General features: G+C 58.2%; 1 protein-coding gene across 1 annotated transcript in view; it reads left to right on the top strand.

The window, feature by feature from the left end:
- Positions 1-1,396, top strand: part of GLRX3 (glutaredoxin 3) — a 32,698-nt gene extending 31,302 nt beyond the window's left edge. Inside the window, exon 11 of the mRNA XM_032882063.1 lies at positions 1,325-1,396. Within this exon, the coding sequence (XP_032737954.1) occupies positions 1,325-1,375 (51 nt within the window). The 3' untranslated portion in view covers positions 1,376-1,396. The remainder of the gene's footprint in view (positions 1-1,324) is intronic.
- The last annotated feature ends 11,612 nt before the right edge of the window (positions 1,397-13,008 follow it).

Raw genomic sequence — 13,008 nt, 5'->3', positions numbered from 1 at the left:
CACCTAAAAACACACCTGGGAGCGTGTGCCCGGGAAGACAGCTGGGGACGGTTAGGTTGCCACGTGCTGGGTTTCTGCAGAGCCCAGTCCCGTACCTGCAGTCCCCGCGACGTCCGTCACTGGTGTCCGCTCGCCTTCCTTCTGGCTGGCCGTCCGGCACTAGAGCCTTTGTTGTTGAAGGGCTGGGTAAGGGAGTCACCCCGTGGTTGCAGGGCTCGGTCAGTCTGGGGTCCCGCGAGAAACGGCCGCTAATTAGCGGGTCGGGGCGCGGCGCCCGCTGCAGCGCGTCTGCTCCGACCGTGAGGCTGTTGGGTCCGGCTCGGCTCCCGGTAGCAGCGGCGCCGGTGAAGGGGGTCCCAGCGCGTGCCAGCCGCGCTGCCCTGTGCTGGGCCGTCCTCACTGTGCCCCGAGACGGGGACACACACACAGAAGTTCGGGCAGCCAGGGAAGCTGTGGCTGCCGGGCCCCGCCACGAGCTGCATGCCCTCCCTTGCCTGCCTGGCCCAGGTCTGACGCTCAGAAAAGTGCTGCCGCCTCCCTCGGCTCCAGGACGCCTGCTGGGTAGCGGGCCGGAGGTGGGAGACCGTGACCTCACCGAGTGCTGCGTTTGTGTGACGGGATCACACCTGTTAGGGCTTAACCAGCGAGGAGGTCAAATGGATTTTAGTGGTTTTACTGATTGACGTTCATGTTGCCTGGTGATAACCCGAATACTGACATCAAATTAAGTGCTTGTCCCACACTAGAAAGTCTCAATTACCATTTATTGCACATTTTAAATTTGATAGCTGTGTTCCAAATTTTAAATCTGAAAGCAGAAAACATTTCTGGATGTTTATGTCTTTTTAGTGGTTTTTGGCCTTTACGTGTACACTTTGTACGAGTACTTGGTACTCATGAGAGTACCCAGCCCAGCTGGGTTCTGGGCTGGCCTGAAATCGTGACCCCGTGTGGCTGCGGGTGTCCCGTACCTTGCACCGGAGTGGCCTTGACCAGCACGTTGCCGCTTTCTTCCACATTCGTGCTTGCACGTCACTCACAGTTGTCCTCCATATTTATTGCTGTTGTTCAAATAGGAGGCGTCATTGTGTTGCTCTGATTGTTGTCTGCGTTAATGCTGAACAAGCTCTTGGGTTTTGAGTGCCCTTTGTAACCCGACGGTGCGCTCAGTCTTATGGCGTGGCACCTGGTTCCGGCGTGCTGGCGGCTGGAGTTTCATTCCAGTCCAGTGTTTCTTCTTCGCAGATTGGGGTACAGTCTGGGAGGTTTCTGTTTTTGATCTCTGTGCGTACATACTATTTTTGCTTTCTGTTTTTGTCGTTAGGAACTGAGAGACAGTGGAGAGCTGCTGCCAGTGCTCAAAGGAGAGAACTAGGGAGTGTCCGCTCGGTGCCCAGCTGCTGCGGGAGACCTTCGTCCCAGCCGGGCCGCGCACGACTCCGTTCTCAGACCGCTGCTCACCCGTTAGGCTCGGGGTATCCCACCAGCTTGTGCTAAATACATGTATGTTTTGTTTGTTTTTCACCAAACAGGATGCAATAAACATCTTCAAATCCGATATAAAATACTTGTGTAAAAAAGCGGTCTTTTTTTATAGGTGTTAGATATATAGTAATTGGCCAACTTTAAATTTCTTTTTCATACTCTGTGGGTACCTGATAGGAGCTGAGAAGCAGGCAGGCTTCAGAAAATGCAGAACGGTGATGGCGTCTGAAAGCCACAGTCCTATTTAGAAGAGCTCATACACCAAACCACTGGCTCCCCTCAATGGCCAAAGATCTCTTCACAGCCTGGAAAAATTCAGCTGAAAATGCGTTTCTGAAGCATCCCTGCATGTGGCCCCAGTGAGACCGCGGAGGCGATGAAGGGCTCCGCTGAATCGGAGACTCGCTTCAGAAGGCCCCAGGGCACGTGTCAGCAGAGGACGATCGGAGCTGGTGACCGTGTTCCTGGCCTCACGCTCTTCACAACAGGGAGAGCTGGACACGAGGGTGTGTTACGCACCACAATTTATTTCAGTCATTCTGTCGAAATCACTGATTTAGCCCTTGCATAGGCTGAGAACATCCTGACGTCCATGAAAATTTCAACAGGTGTTTTGATCCTGAATCTCACGTTTAAAAAATAGTTGTCCCGGGCGCCTGGGTGGCTCAGTGGGTTAAGCCTCTGCCTTCTGCTCAGGTCATGGTCTCAGGGTCCTGGGAGCGAGGCCCACATCGGGCTCCCTGCTCAGCAAGGAGCCTGCTTCCCTCGCCCCAGCCTGCCTGCCTCTCTGCCTACTTGTGATCTCTCTCTCTGTCAAAGAAATAAAATCTTTTTAAAAAAATAGTTGCCCCATTAGGCCTTTGTCCGGTTCACTTTAAGCCAGTGGCCGAGTTCGCCTCCACGGTTCTTCGACTTCAGTGGCCATGACCGTGTCCCTTCATCAGATTCTCAGGCTTGTCGGCCTGGACAGCTGAGGTGCCACGGAAGCATCTGCTGGTTGAGTAAGGAAAGGGGAGCAGAAGTCAGCAGTTTTCATGAGAAACCAGAGGGAAGTTAGCTCTCACCGGGGCTCGAGCACCCGGCCACCCCTTGCCCCATTCGATTGTGTGCAGGAGAGTGCCGACGTCTGTAGCGTGTGTGTGTGACCAAGGGCAGTCTGCACAAGACCCTAAAGGCGGCAGGGCCCCGGGCTTCCAGTCGGAGCACTGCATCTGTCGTGGTGGCTTTCCTCGCCAGTGTGTGTAATTAGATGGGTCTCCTTTGGGCACTGGTCCGTGAATTTCTTTTTTCCATTTAAAACAAATCATTGCATAAGTGAAACCTTTAAAATGTAGATGGAAATGAATTGTAACAAACTCTATTAAGCCATTGGCTTCAGGGATGCCGTGAACCACGGGGGAGACGTGCATAATTTTCTCCTGTCCTGGGACCCAAACTGAAAGTACTGTGCTGGGCTTTCGCGATTTTTGCTCCGTCTGCAAGGGCCGCCTGTCAACAAGCCAGCTTTAGCTTCACCTTGTCCTAAGCAAGAATAGATCACTGCAGAGTTGATAAGCTACTTTTTTTCCTAATGCACAGTTAAATCAACACAACGCATACGTTTTAACAAGTGCCCATTCCAATTTGGGAAACAGCGCTCGGGCCTAGGGTGGTGGTTCTGATAGCGTCTAAGCTCGCACGTGGCAGGATGGCCTCCCCTCCCGGTGGGTGACTTGCATGGTGCGAAACCGGTGGTGTCGTCCTTGAGCATCACAGGTTGAGTTAGGGTGAGTGTTCAGAGTTTTCGGGGAGTTGGCCCTTGGTTGGATTCTGTAAATGGTCGGCTCCATTGGCTCCAGTGTCACAGTGGCGGTGGCACGCATTTCTGCTTAACAGGTGTTTTCAGCTAGCCGTTGAGAAGGTCAGAGATCTCAACCATGCGAACGGATTTAGCTCTTCTTAACCTGATTATTAGGTGTATTTTAGGAGCAAGGCAAGCGATTCTTGGGCCCAACTGAACTTCAGTTTCTCTGGGCAATCCCGGATCCAATTTTCTAATAAAAATGGAACCTACCCTTGTAATGTTTTGTCAAAATTGAAATCCTCTCCGTCTCAATCTACAAATCCTAGAGAAGGCTGTTCCCAGGGCTTGAGAGACTGTGGAGCCCTCTAGGTAAGGTGACCGTGTCACTGGGATGTTGCCTCGTCCAAGCTTTACTGGGAGCTTGTGGTGGGAGGGACTCCAGGGAGGTGCTGTGGGATGGTTTTAGTGAGTTGGGATGTTTTGGAGGAGTTGGGGTGTGCGTCTGGGATGCAGGGCTCTGCACATCCCAGCTGTGCTCGGTCAGCTGCCAAATGCTTGAGTTTCCTTGTAAATTGGAGCTCATGGTGGGACCCTGAGGGGCTGTGGCAGGCGGTTAAGTCTGCAGGGCACAAGGGGCAGCTGGCATTGTGACTGACCTGTTACCCCACCCTCAGGATCGCCCTTCCAGAAAGGCCTGAAGGAAGGGCGGGTAACTCTTCTTGACTTGTCTGTCCAGGACTGGAGGGAACGTCCTTTCAAAGGAAGCATTCTTAGGGACTTGGCACCCACCTGGGGTGATAAGCCTGTAGGAATGGGCCACCACCCCCTTTAAGCTCTGATTTTGTTTCATAACCAAAAATTGAAAAAACAAAACCAGTGAGAGGAGCTGGGCATTCTGCGCAGGAAGGAAGGCAGGAAGGTAAAAACTTGCTCAAGGGCACAGCCATAGGGTTGGAACGGGGGTCCCCCTCCAGGATAATGTGTCTCCCTAAGGCTGAGGCCCACTGCCTCTGTGAGGCCTCCCCCAGTGAGGCTGTGCAATTAAATTGCCTTCACGCGCGTGGGAGGCTCGGGGGCTGCTCTCTCTGGGGCCACCCCTCTGTTGGGCGTCAGAGCAGGTAATCCCTCTTGCCGGCTGCACCAAGGGACTCGAGGATTGACTTGAAGGAGGCCTGGTAGGCAAATGTGTTAGAAGTTGCTGTGTTGATGTACATGTTCCTCTTGAACAAGAGAACAAGACGGAGGGCTGGCTCTGCCCATGAGGCAGCGCAGACGTTTTCGTGTCACCTTGTGGGACAGCTGAGCCTCGCCAAGTCAGGAACTCTGGGCCTGTCCATCTTGACTGATGGACGACTTGCTCAAGAAGGATGAAAACAGTGGTTTTGCGTTTTCAGTGTACAAAAAATCTAAGGAGTTGGGAAATTGAGATGGATTTTTGTAATCTATATTTTTTATTTCTTTGAGATTGGCTTGTATAAATAGAAAACCTCACTTTAGTAACTTAAAACTACATCGTAGTCCTGAAAAGTTTAACTGATCAGTAAAACCACGGCTGGACTCAGGTCATCCTCCCTGTCTCCTTGGAAAGCGTCACACAGAGCAGACCTGTCCTGCGGTCAGAGAAGAGTTAAAAGCTTAAGACTGAAATACAAAACACGATTTCTGATTTAATTTTTAATTAAAATCCGTTTTCTTAAATTGGACGATTGGTACTTATTACCAAAATCCAAACCCTTTTTTTCCCTAAAGAAAAGCAATTTGGTTCTTTGTAGATGAATTCAGTTTTTTATACATTTCAGATGTTGCGTTCTGGGAATGGACAGAACTTGAAAGATCTTAGGGTTGCATCATTCCGGGGAATGGGTAGTTCCAAGACAAGGTTTCATAATTGGTTTCCCCACCCTGGTTTCAGAATCTCATCCTCCCCTTCCTCGCCCTGGAATTTTGTCTGCTACCTAGAGATGTTCAGATTCGAAGGACAGGACTTCAGTTGACCTCGAGGACAGAGAGGTGCCCAACCAGGAGGGTGACCGGTGCCTGTGTGCTGGGCGTGTGCCTGGGCTCCCCATGTACTGGCTTATCTTGGACTGAGCATCCCTTGGGAAAGGACTCCTGGTGCATTTATGTTACTGCAGGTTTCCAGGGCCAGGAACTAGGATTTGAGCCAGGACCCCGATCCCAGCCCCAAGGCTGTGCTCTAGCAGGCCACTCGAGGAGGCCTTGCCTGAGGGTCTCCTTGCAGAAGGCTGGCTTCTGAAATGACAGCAGTTTTACATCCATTTTAGGATTGTGGCTTTTTAAAAATTGTCAAGTGGTAGGCCTTGGAAAATTGTGACCATAAAAAGTTTCTATGCCCTCACACCTTTATCTAAATGGTTATCATTTGTAGATCCTATTATTTAATCTTCCCTTGAAACACCAAGTTTTATCTGGGGAAGTTACAAGTCTCCCATAGGAACTCCTACAGGGAGAGCCTGCCCTTTCTGGGGGTCACCTGGGGGATGCCTGCCTTGTGGTCCTGGTAAGGATTCCTCTCTAGGAGCAAGTGTTGCCGTGAGACACAGTCTAGCCTCTCAACAAGGCCTTGGACCTGAATGGGGACATCTGTTCAGGAAGAAGGGACCGTAGTATTTTTACAGGAGTTAAATTTAGTATTTTATAGTATTTTTCTGTGTGTTGTTTTACAAGAAGGACCATGACATAATGAAACAGGGAAGGAGTGCAGATCTTCAAAGACCCCTCCCTCCTGAGGGAGAACTGGAGGGGGTGGCCTCTGGGCACAGTGCTGGGGCTTCCTGGTCAGCCTCTGCCAAACAACCTGGCCTTCCATTCCCAAGAGAACACATTCCCGATGCGCCAGAGAAGGGCTCTCCAAGGCGTGTCCTGCCGCTGGGAAGGAGCCGTGGCTTCACTTGGGGTGGGGCCTGAGCGCCGGGGCCAGCTGTCTAATTCCCAGAGCCCAGCGCAGAATGAAAACTTGGGCCCCTGGTTCAAAACGTAGGAAAGGGGCACCTGGGTGGCTCCGTGGGTTAAACATCTGCCTTCGGCTCAGGTCATGATCTCAGGGTCCTGGGATGGAGCCCCACATCGGGCTCTCTGCTCGGCGGGGAGCCTGCTTCCCCCCCTCTCTCTGCCCGCTGCTCTACCTACTTGTGATGTCAAATAAATAAAATATTTAAAACCAAAAAAACAAGCAGGAAGAAAGTGCCCTTAGAGGTGCTAAAAAAAGGGTTTTTTAGTTTTCAAATTTTTAAAATTTGCAATTTAGCGTTTTAAGTAAAGCTAAAAATTATTAGCATGCGTCCATCTTTGCATCATTCAATGGTGGTTTTAAATGCAGATCTAGCAGCATTTGACGTGTCCCTGGAATACGCCCGACGTCGGGTTTGCCGCAGCTCGTGTAGCGCTGCGAGCTGTTAAGAACGACCGCAGCACACGCCAGACTTCGTGTTTCAGTTCTTGATCCGGCGCACGATCTCTCAGCACTGCGCCTTCAGCGTGCGAGGAGGGCGGAGGAGGACCGCGGAGGACCTGGCTCACTGCGCCAGACCGGCTGGCACAGGGTTGGCAACTCAGGGGACAGGGTTCCTTGGTCGTCTGTTTCTAAGACCGCTGTTTTCTTTTGGTGAACGAGGCGAGTTCTGGTTTGAATGGAAGGCATGGTTGCTCGGGGCTGCGTGGTCCCCACAGCTCTGTCATAGGTGTCACGAGTCACCTGTCCTTGATCTGAGCCCCACTGACCTCGTGCTGCGGCCACTGGGATCTCGAGCCCACCGGGCATCAGGCATGCTGTGTGCGGGTGGGGTGGGGGAGCACCGGGGGCCCTGCCTATCACACCGTCCCCTCCTCCCACGGCGCGCTCCATCATCCCACTACGCCGCGGATACAAAACCCGAGTGCAAAGGTGCAATCAGAAAGAATTTCCAGGCGGCACAGTATGACAATAGCGCGGGCCCGTCCGAGTGCAGGGCTGGGTAAGGCCCACGAAGACTGCTCTGCGTCAGAGCAAGTAGTCCGAGGAGTGCGGGACTGGGGACCTATCCGTGACCCCCCCCCCGCCCGCCCTCTTTCCTAGAGATTCTGTTCAAGAGCCGCTTAGCCTAACCACTGGCCTGCTAAGGCCGCTTCTCTCGAACTTGATCCAAACTGTTCGCTCGAGAAACGTCCCCACTGCCCAACACGGTGGCCCGTCGTCCGTGGGAAGGCCTGCGATGACGACATGCCGTGTGGAAGTGTCAGGTCCTGCTGCCCCGCAGAACTCACGGACGCCAGCCCCGCTTCACAGCCCGGGAAACGGCGCTGGAAGAACTGGTCCAGGTCACCTGGTAGCTGCTGGACCCGTGAGGTGGCCCTGGGTCCCCTCCTTCCAGAGTCCGCCCTCCCGCTCGCGGAGACACGGAATAGGCGCCGACCTCCCTGAGTCAGGGGGCCGAGGGCGCTGGGCAGGGCGCGGGGCCGGTCTGCGCGGGCCAGGGCCGGTCGCCACGCGCCCTGAGCGGGGCAGGAGGTCTGGCAAGGTCGAGCCTCCCCGCGTCCACCGGGAGGGAGAGCCGACGGCCCCAGGGGCGGCTCTCGCGGAACCAGGAGCGGCCGGGCGCTCCGGGCCGGGCACGGAGGAACTGCTGAGGGCCCAGGACGGCGGCAGCCGAGGGTCCCGCTCTGCCCGCGGGGAGCAGGCGCCCAGTTCGCCCAAGTCGCTGGGCAGTGACCGCGCCAGGCCCCATCCCCGCCGCTCCGGGGCGCGGCGCGCGCTCCTCCTCCGAAGTGTGCTCGGGCCGCCGCGTGGTCAGAGGGAAACTGCGCTCGGGGCAAGGCCTCCGGGGTCGTCGCGGCCGGGGGCAGGCTGGGGCGCCGACCTCCAACCCTGGGCGCACACACCGGAGTTCGACATCCAGGGACGGAAACGCTCCCGCGTGCGCTGCCCTCTTACCTCGGCAGGTGCGGGCGGAGGCCGGGAGCGGCACGTCTGCGCGGGGAGTCACGGCGCTGCCCACCCCGGCTTCCGCGGGCGCCTCCAGGGCACGGGTGCGCGCCCGGCCGCCCGCCGCGCTCTGTGCGCAGGCTCGGCCCGCGGGGAGGGAGCGCGCAGGCCCCGCCGCCGCCGACCCCGCCAGCCCCGCGCCCCCGCCCCCCCCCTCCCCCCCCCCCCCAGGCTCGGCCCGCGCGCGCCAACCTTCCGGAGGGCCCGGCTGCAGGGCGAGTCCCGGGGAGGTAAGTCCCACCGCGCCCCTCCCTAAGGCTTGGCCCGAGGGCGCCCCCCGCCCCCCGCCCCCCGCGGGCTCGGAGCCGGGACGCCCCCGCCTGTGGGGCCGTGCGTGCGGCCGGCCGCGGGCTCTCGCGCGAAGGCGCCGCCCGTGCCTGCAGCCGGGTGGGCGGGTCGGAGCGGGTCGGAGTCCTAAGCACGCGGGGTCCCTGCCCCGGCCCCCAGCGCGCCGCGGTCGCGGGGTCTCCAGGTGCGCCCGGTCCGCCTGCAGCCCCAGCGCGGCGGGCGGCGAGGCCGAGCTTTCCAGCCCGCGCGGCGGGGCGGGGGCCCGGGGCGACCCCGGAGGGACCGGGCCGCGAGCTGCCGCGTCCCGAAAGACTCAGAACCTCTCAATCCTCGGACCCGCGAGGGCAGACCGGCCCGGCCAGGGCTCCCGCTCCCTGGCCGCCGCTGGGTTGGAGCTGCGGGCGCGAGGTCAGCCCCGGAAGGGCCTCCACGCCGGCCGCTCGCCTCCGCTCGGGCCGAGGCCGCACGTGTCCACGCGGGGGCGCTGCGCACCGCGTCCCGAACGGGCCCGCGCCGCCTGCAGGGAGGCTGACGGGCACCAGGGGGCGTGCGAGGACCGAGGAGCGCGCCGGAGCCGGCCCGCGGAGCGGGGCACGCGCGCCTTGCTGTGAGCGCGCCGAGAGCCGGGCCGTGAGCGCGCCTGAGGGCCCGGAGTCCCGCGCCTCCCTGGCTTCCCGGGAGCGCGCCCCGCGCACCTGTGCGGAGGTCCGCCGGGGCTCACGTGGTGTTCTGGCCCTGGAGGCCGCCGGGGGTCCGGGCGGCAGGGGACCCCCGCAGGGCGGGCGCCCTAGACCTGGGCCTGCTGGCAGCTTCGTCCCTGCCTAGGCCTCCGGGAGGCCGCGCACCGTCCCCTACGGCCCAGCCCGCCCCTCACTGCCCTGCGGATGGGACAGCGCTCAGCACGCCGTCCCCAGGCCGTCCCAGGGCCGCAGCTGACCGGCCTCCGGCCTGCGTGGGGGCGGCTCCCTGCGGGGGGCTCTCTGGTGTCCCCTCACAGCCCGGAGCCCAGGGGCCTGGGGGACACCGGGGACCACTTGAGTAGATTTTCAGAATCAGCGTGTATTTTCTAGACTGGTGTCAGACTCGACTAGTTACAGAAACGTGGAGCGCGTAGACCGGAGGGTGTCCAGTCTACCCCGTGTGTACACCCTGAGTACCCAGAGTCTAGTCCGTGTCTACACCGTGTCTATGCAGAGTCTACCCTGTATCTACACCATGTCTACCCCGTGTCTACACTCTGTCTACACCCTGTCTACCCAGAGTTTACCCTGTGCCTCCCCGGTGTCTACACCATGTCTACACTCTGTCTACACCCTGTCCACCCAGAGTTGACCCTGTGTCTACAAACTGCTGTCCATAGGGACTGCTTCTTTGGAAGGAGGTCACCATGCGCAGCCTGCACTGCGGGGCCATCCTTGGTGGGACTATCTGATGACACGGCTTGGAGTTCTTCTCCGTGGGAACGTTGGCGGATTAGTCTTTTCTTCCCATTTGTCTATTTATCCGATGACTTGCGTGTGCCAGTGGGGACTCATGGGTATTTGTTTTAGACTTCAAGGTAGGAGAGAGAATGGTTTTAGACTTGGGTGAGGCTGGTGGTAGGTGCATGGCTTTTGTTGTAGGGGTCTCTATTCTGGTCTGTGTTTGAAGTATTTCAAATGAAGTGGAAAAAAAAAAAAACGGAGTCAGGGCCATCACTGGGGGATTGAACCAAGCAGGCGGACAGTCACCATCCCCATGGCACCCTGTGGTGGGGATGGCGGCTGCTCTGGGTGTTTCTGGCCTATCTCTGACCCACTTCCCTGTCTGGGGTCCCATCCCACGCTCATGGGGCACAGGCCCAGCTTCTGCTGGCATCCAGCACCTGCCATATTCAGTGCTGTTGCTCGGCTGACACAGACTGAGAGCAAGCCTCAGACCTGCTGGACCAGGGCCCTGTGTTCCCAGGTGGCCTCCTCCATCGGGCATGCACCCCATCCTTTCCTGGCCAGCAGTGTGGGCACCGCGGAGGAAAGGTGACTTTGCAAAGTTCTGGGCTGGAGTGTGCCTCTGCCTGCTGGGTACCACAGGGGGCTTCAGGCACACCTGCAGTTTGTGCCCGGTTTTGGGCCACGCTCACAGCCCGAGGGAGGCGTGTCTGTGGGGGCTTGGCCCCCTATCCTGTGCCCCCCAGCCTCCACCCCCCACCCCCCACCTGCTTGGACTGCATCCCGCCTGGGCCGTTGGATGTGGGCTCATTATCTTGTCTGTCTTGGGGAACAGTATTGGCTTGGCAGTTAATAAAGGATTTTAATTAAAGAAGGAAGAATCGTTTTGGCGAGGTAGACTTGTTCCCAAACTCAAATGACCTATCAAAGTTATAAATTTGGTTTATTTCCATATGAGACTCTGCAGTTTTGGGGGGAATTCACTCTGGAGCCTGGGGGAGAGGCTGGGCATCCTGGGAGAAACCTTTTTTCTCTTTCTTCCCTACTGCAAAAGCCCAACAGCCCTCCCATCCTTGCTTCCTCAGGCTGTCCCCACCTGCCACCCCTCTGAACCCCCAGTAGGTCCAGACATGTGCTGTCTTCCTGGGTCTCTGCTTCCCTGGGGTGTGGCCTCCTGCAGGAGCTGCCCGGCCCCTGCGAGCTTCTGGGCTGCTCCAGCCTGCTGCGTACACGCTGGCCAGTGGGACTTAGAGAAAACTCGGGGTAATAGCCGGTTCGCATGCACTTGTAAGAAATAACAGAAATGCAGGTGCCTCACTCTGGTCCCCGTAAGGGCATCATGGCGGTTTACCAGCACGGTGTCGATATCACCGCAAGCCGCCAACCCTGACCAGATGACACCAGCTCTGTTTCAAAGCTGCGCCCGGACAGGTGGCACCTACCCGATTATCCCAGCAGGAGTCCGGTGTCCGGGGCGGGGAAGCAGGGTCGGAGCTCTGGGTGCGCCGCCTGGTGACTTAATGAGACATGCATCTTGGGAGTGCTCCGTGTTAATGATGCTTTCCTGTGAACAGGACAGGGTTTTGTCGCGCCTGTACCAGTTGTCTGTGGCCCCAGTAAGAGCACTCTGTCCCTTCACATCCTGTCCCTGGCCTGTCTGCACCCTCGTGGGTCTGCTACCAGCTGGGGTGCGGGGGACGCACACACGGGATATGTGGGCCAGGCTCTGTGGGGTCTCTCATCCTCCCCACATCCACCGGCCAGCCTGGGTTGTTCTACCCAGGTGTCTGGGAAAGGCAGTGGGCAGGTTCAGTGCCTCTGGATCCCGGGGGAGAGCTGGTCCCTGGCCTTTCCTCGGCAGCCGCAGAGGCACCCCAGGTCCAGGAGCACACACTGGGGCTACAGGGGTGCACTAGAGGGGCCGGTGTGCAGGGAGGGAGAGGTGGCATCTGTGCGCCTGACCTGGTGTGGCTGAGCTGCCGGGACAGTGGCTGATGCCGGGGTCCCAGGCTGAGTCTGGGAGGGGGGGTTGCTGTGGGGGGTGTGTGGACGTGTGCGGACGTGTGTGCATGTGTGTGCATGTGTGTGGGAATGTAGGGCCCATCTCCAGCGCGTCTTGTTTGCGTTCTTGTCCACAACCCTGGGATATTTTGCGGAAGGTCGGCATCTGAGTGCAGAGGGGAGCTGGGGCGGGAGCGCCGGTGGAGCTGCAGCCCTCAGCAGTGTGAGTGCCCAGTGTGCTGTCCAGGAGAGACCCCGAGATGTCTGCACGTGGCCCTGCGGAGTGGTGCTGGAAGCACGTTGGGTTCAGTCCCTACCTTGGAGTGACTGTTCTCAGTGACAGGATCCTGTGGGGAGCCGTGGGCACAGCGGGCCACCATGGGGCACCCAGTTCCTACTCCGTAGATGTGGCCAAGGTCAATGACTAGCTGGTCCTGTCCACCCCACCGGAGGCTCCGGACTGAGGGAAGCCTGCAGGGCATCCGGACTGCCCTCCTGGGGGCAGCAGCTCCGGCTGATGCCCACCAGGCTGCTCCTCCCCAGGTGGACTTGTCCCACGGGCTCCGAAGTGGAGGGGACATGCCCCAGCCCCCCACATTCCTGTCTGCTCCAAATCCTCTACGTTGGCTGGACCCTGTCGGATTTGTTGGAGCTTTCTTCTCGAGGCATGGAGCAAGCAGGGTGAACCAAGAGACTCTTTCTTCTGTTAGCAGATAAAAAACTGGGGACTGATTTCTTTCAGTGCTTCTGGCTGAGACCCTCGGCCCAGAAGATGATGCTGTAGGGAAAGGGATAGTGGTGCTGCCAGTTTCTCCACAAACCCCAGTGACCTAACCGTTGTGTGGGAGGGCGCGGGGCAGACCCTGTGGAGAAGGGCCGGGTGTGTGGACCGCCCCCCGCGCCCAGCCTTCTCTCCCCGCACGGGCATGGACGCAGCGATGGAGGCATGCTGCTCGTGGACGGTTTTGTGGGGAGCATGTCTGGCTACCTGTGCGATGTGTGAATGATTGATTCCAAACATAGCTGGAGATAGAAATTGTGAA

Source organism: Lontra canadensis, unplaced genomic scaffold (genome assembly GCF_010015895.1).
Source record: "Lontra canadensis isolate GAN:19392208 unplaced genomic scaffold, GSC_riverotter_1.0 scaffold79, whole genome shotgun sequence".
NCBI lineage: Eukaryota > Metazoa > Chordata > Mammalia > Carnivora > Mustelidae > Lontra > Lontra canadensis.
Note: the sequence above shows the minus strand (reverse complement) of the source record. Positions and strands in the feature narration are given on the sequence as shown.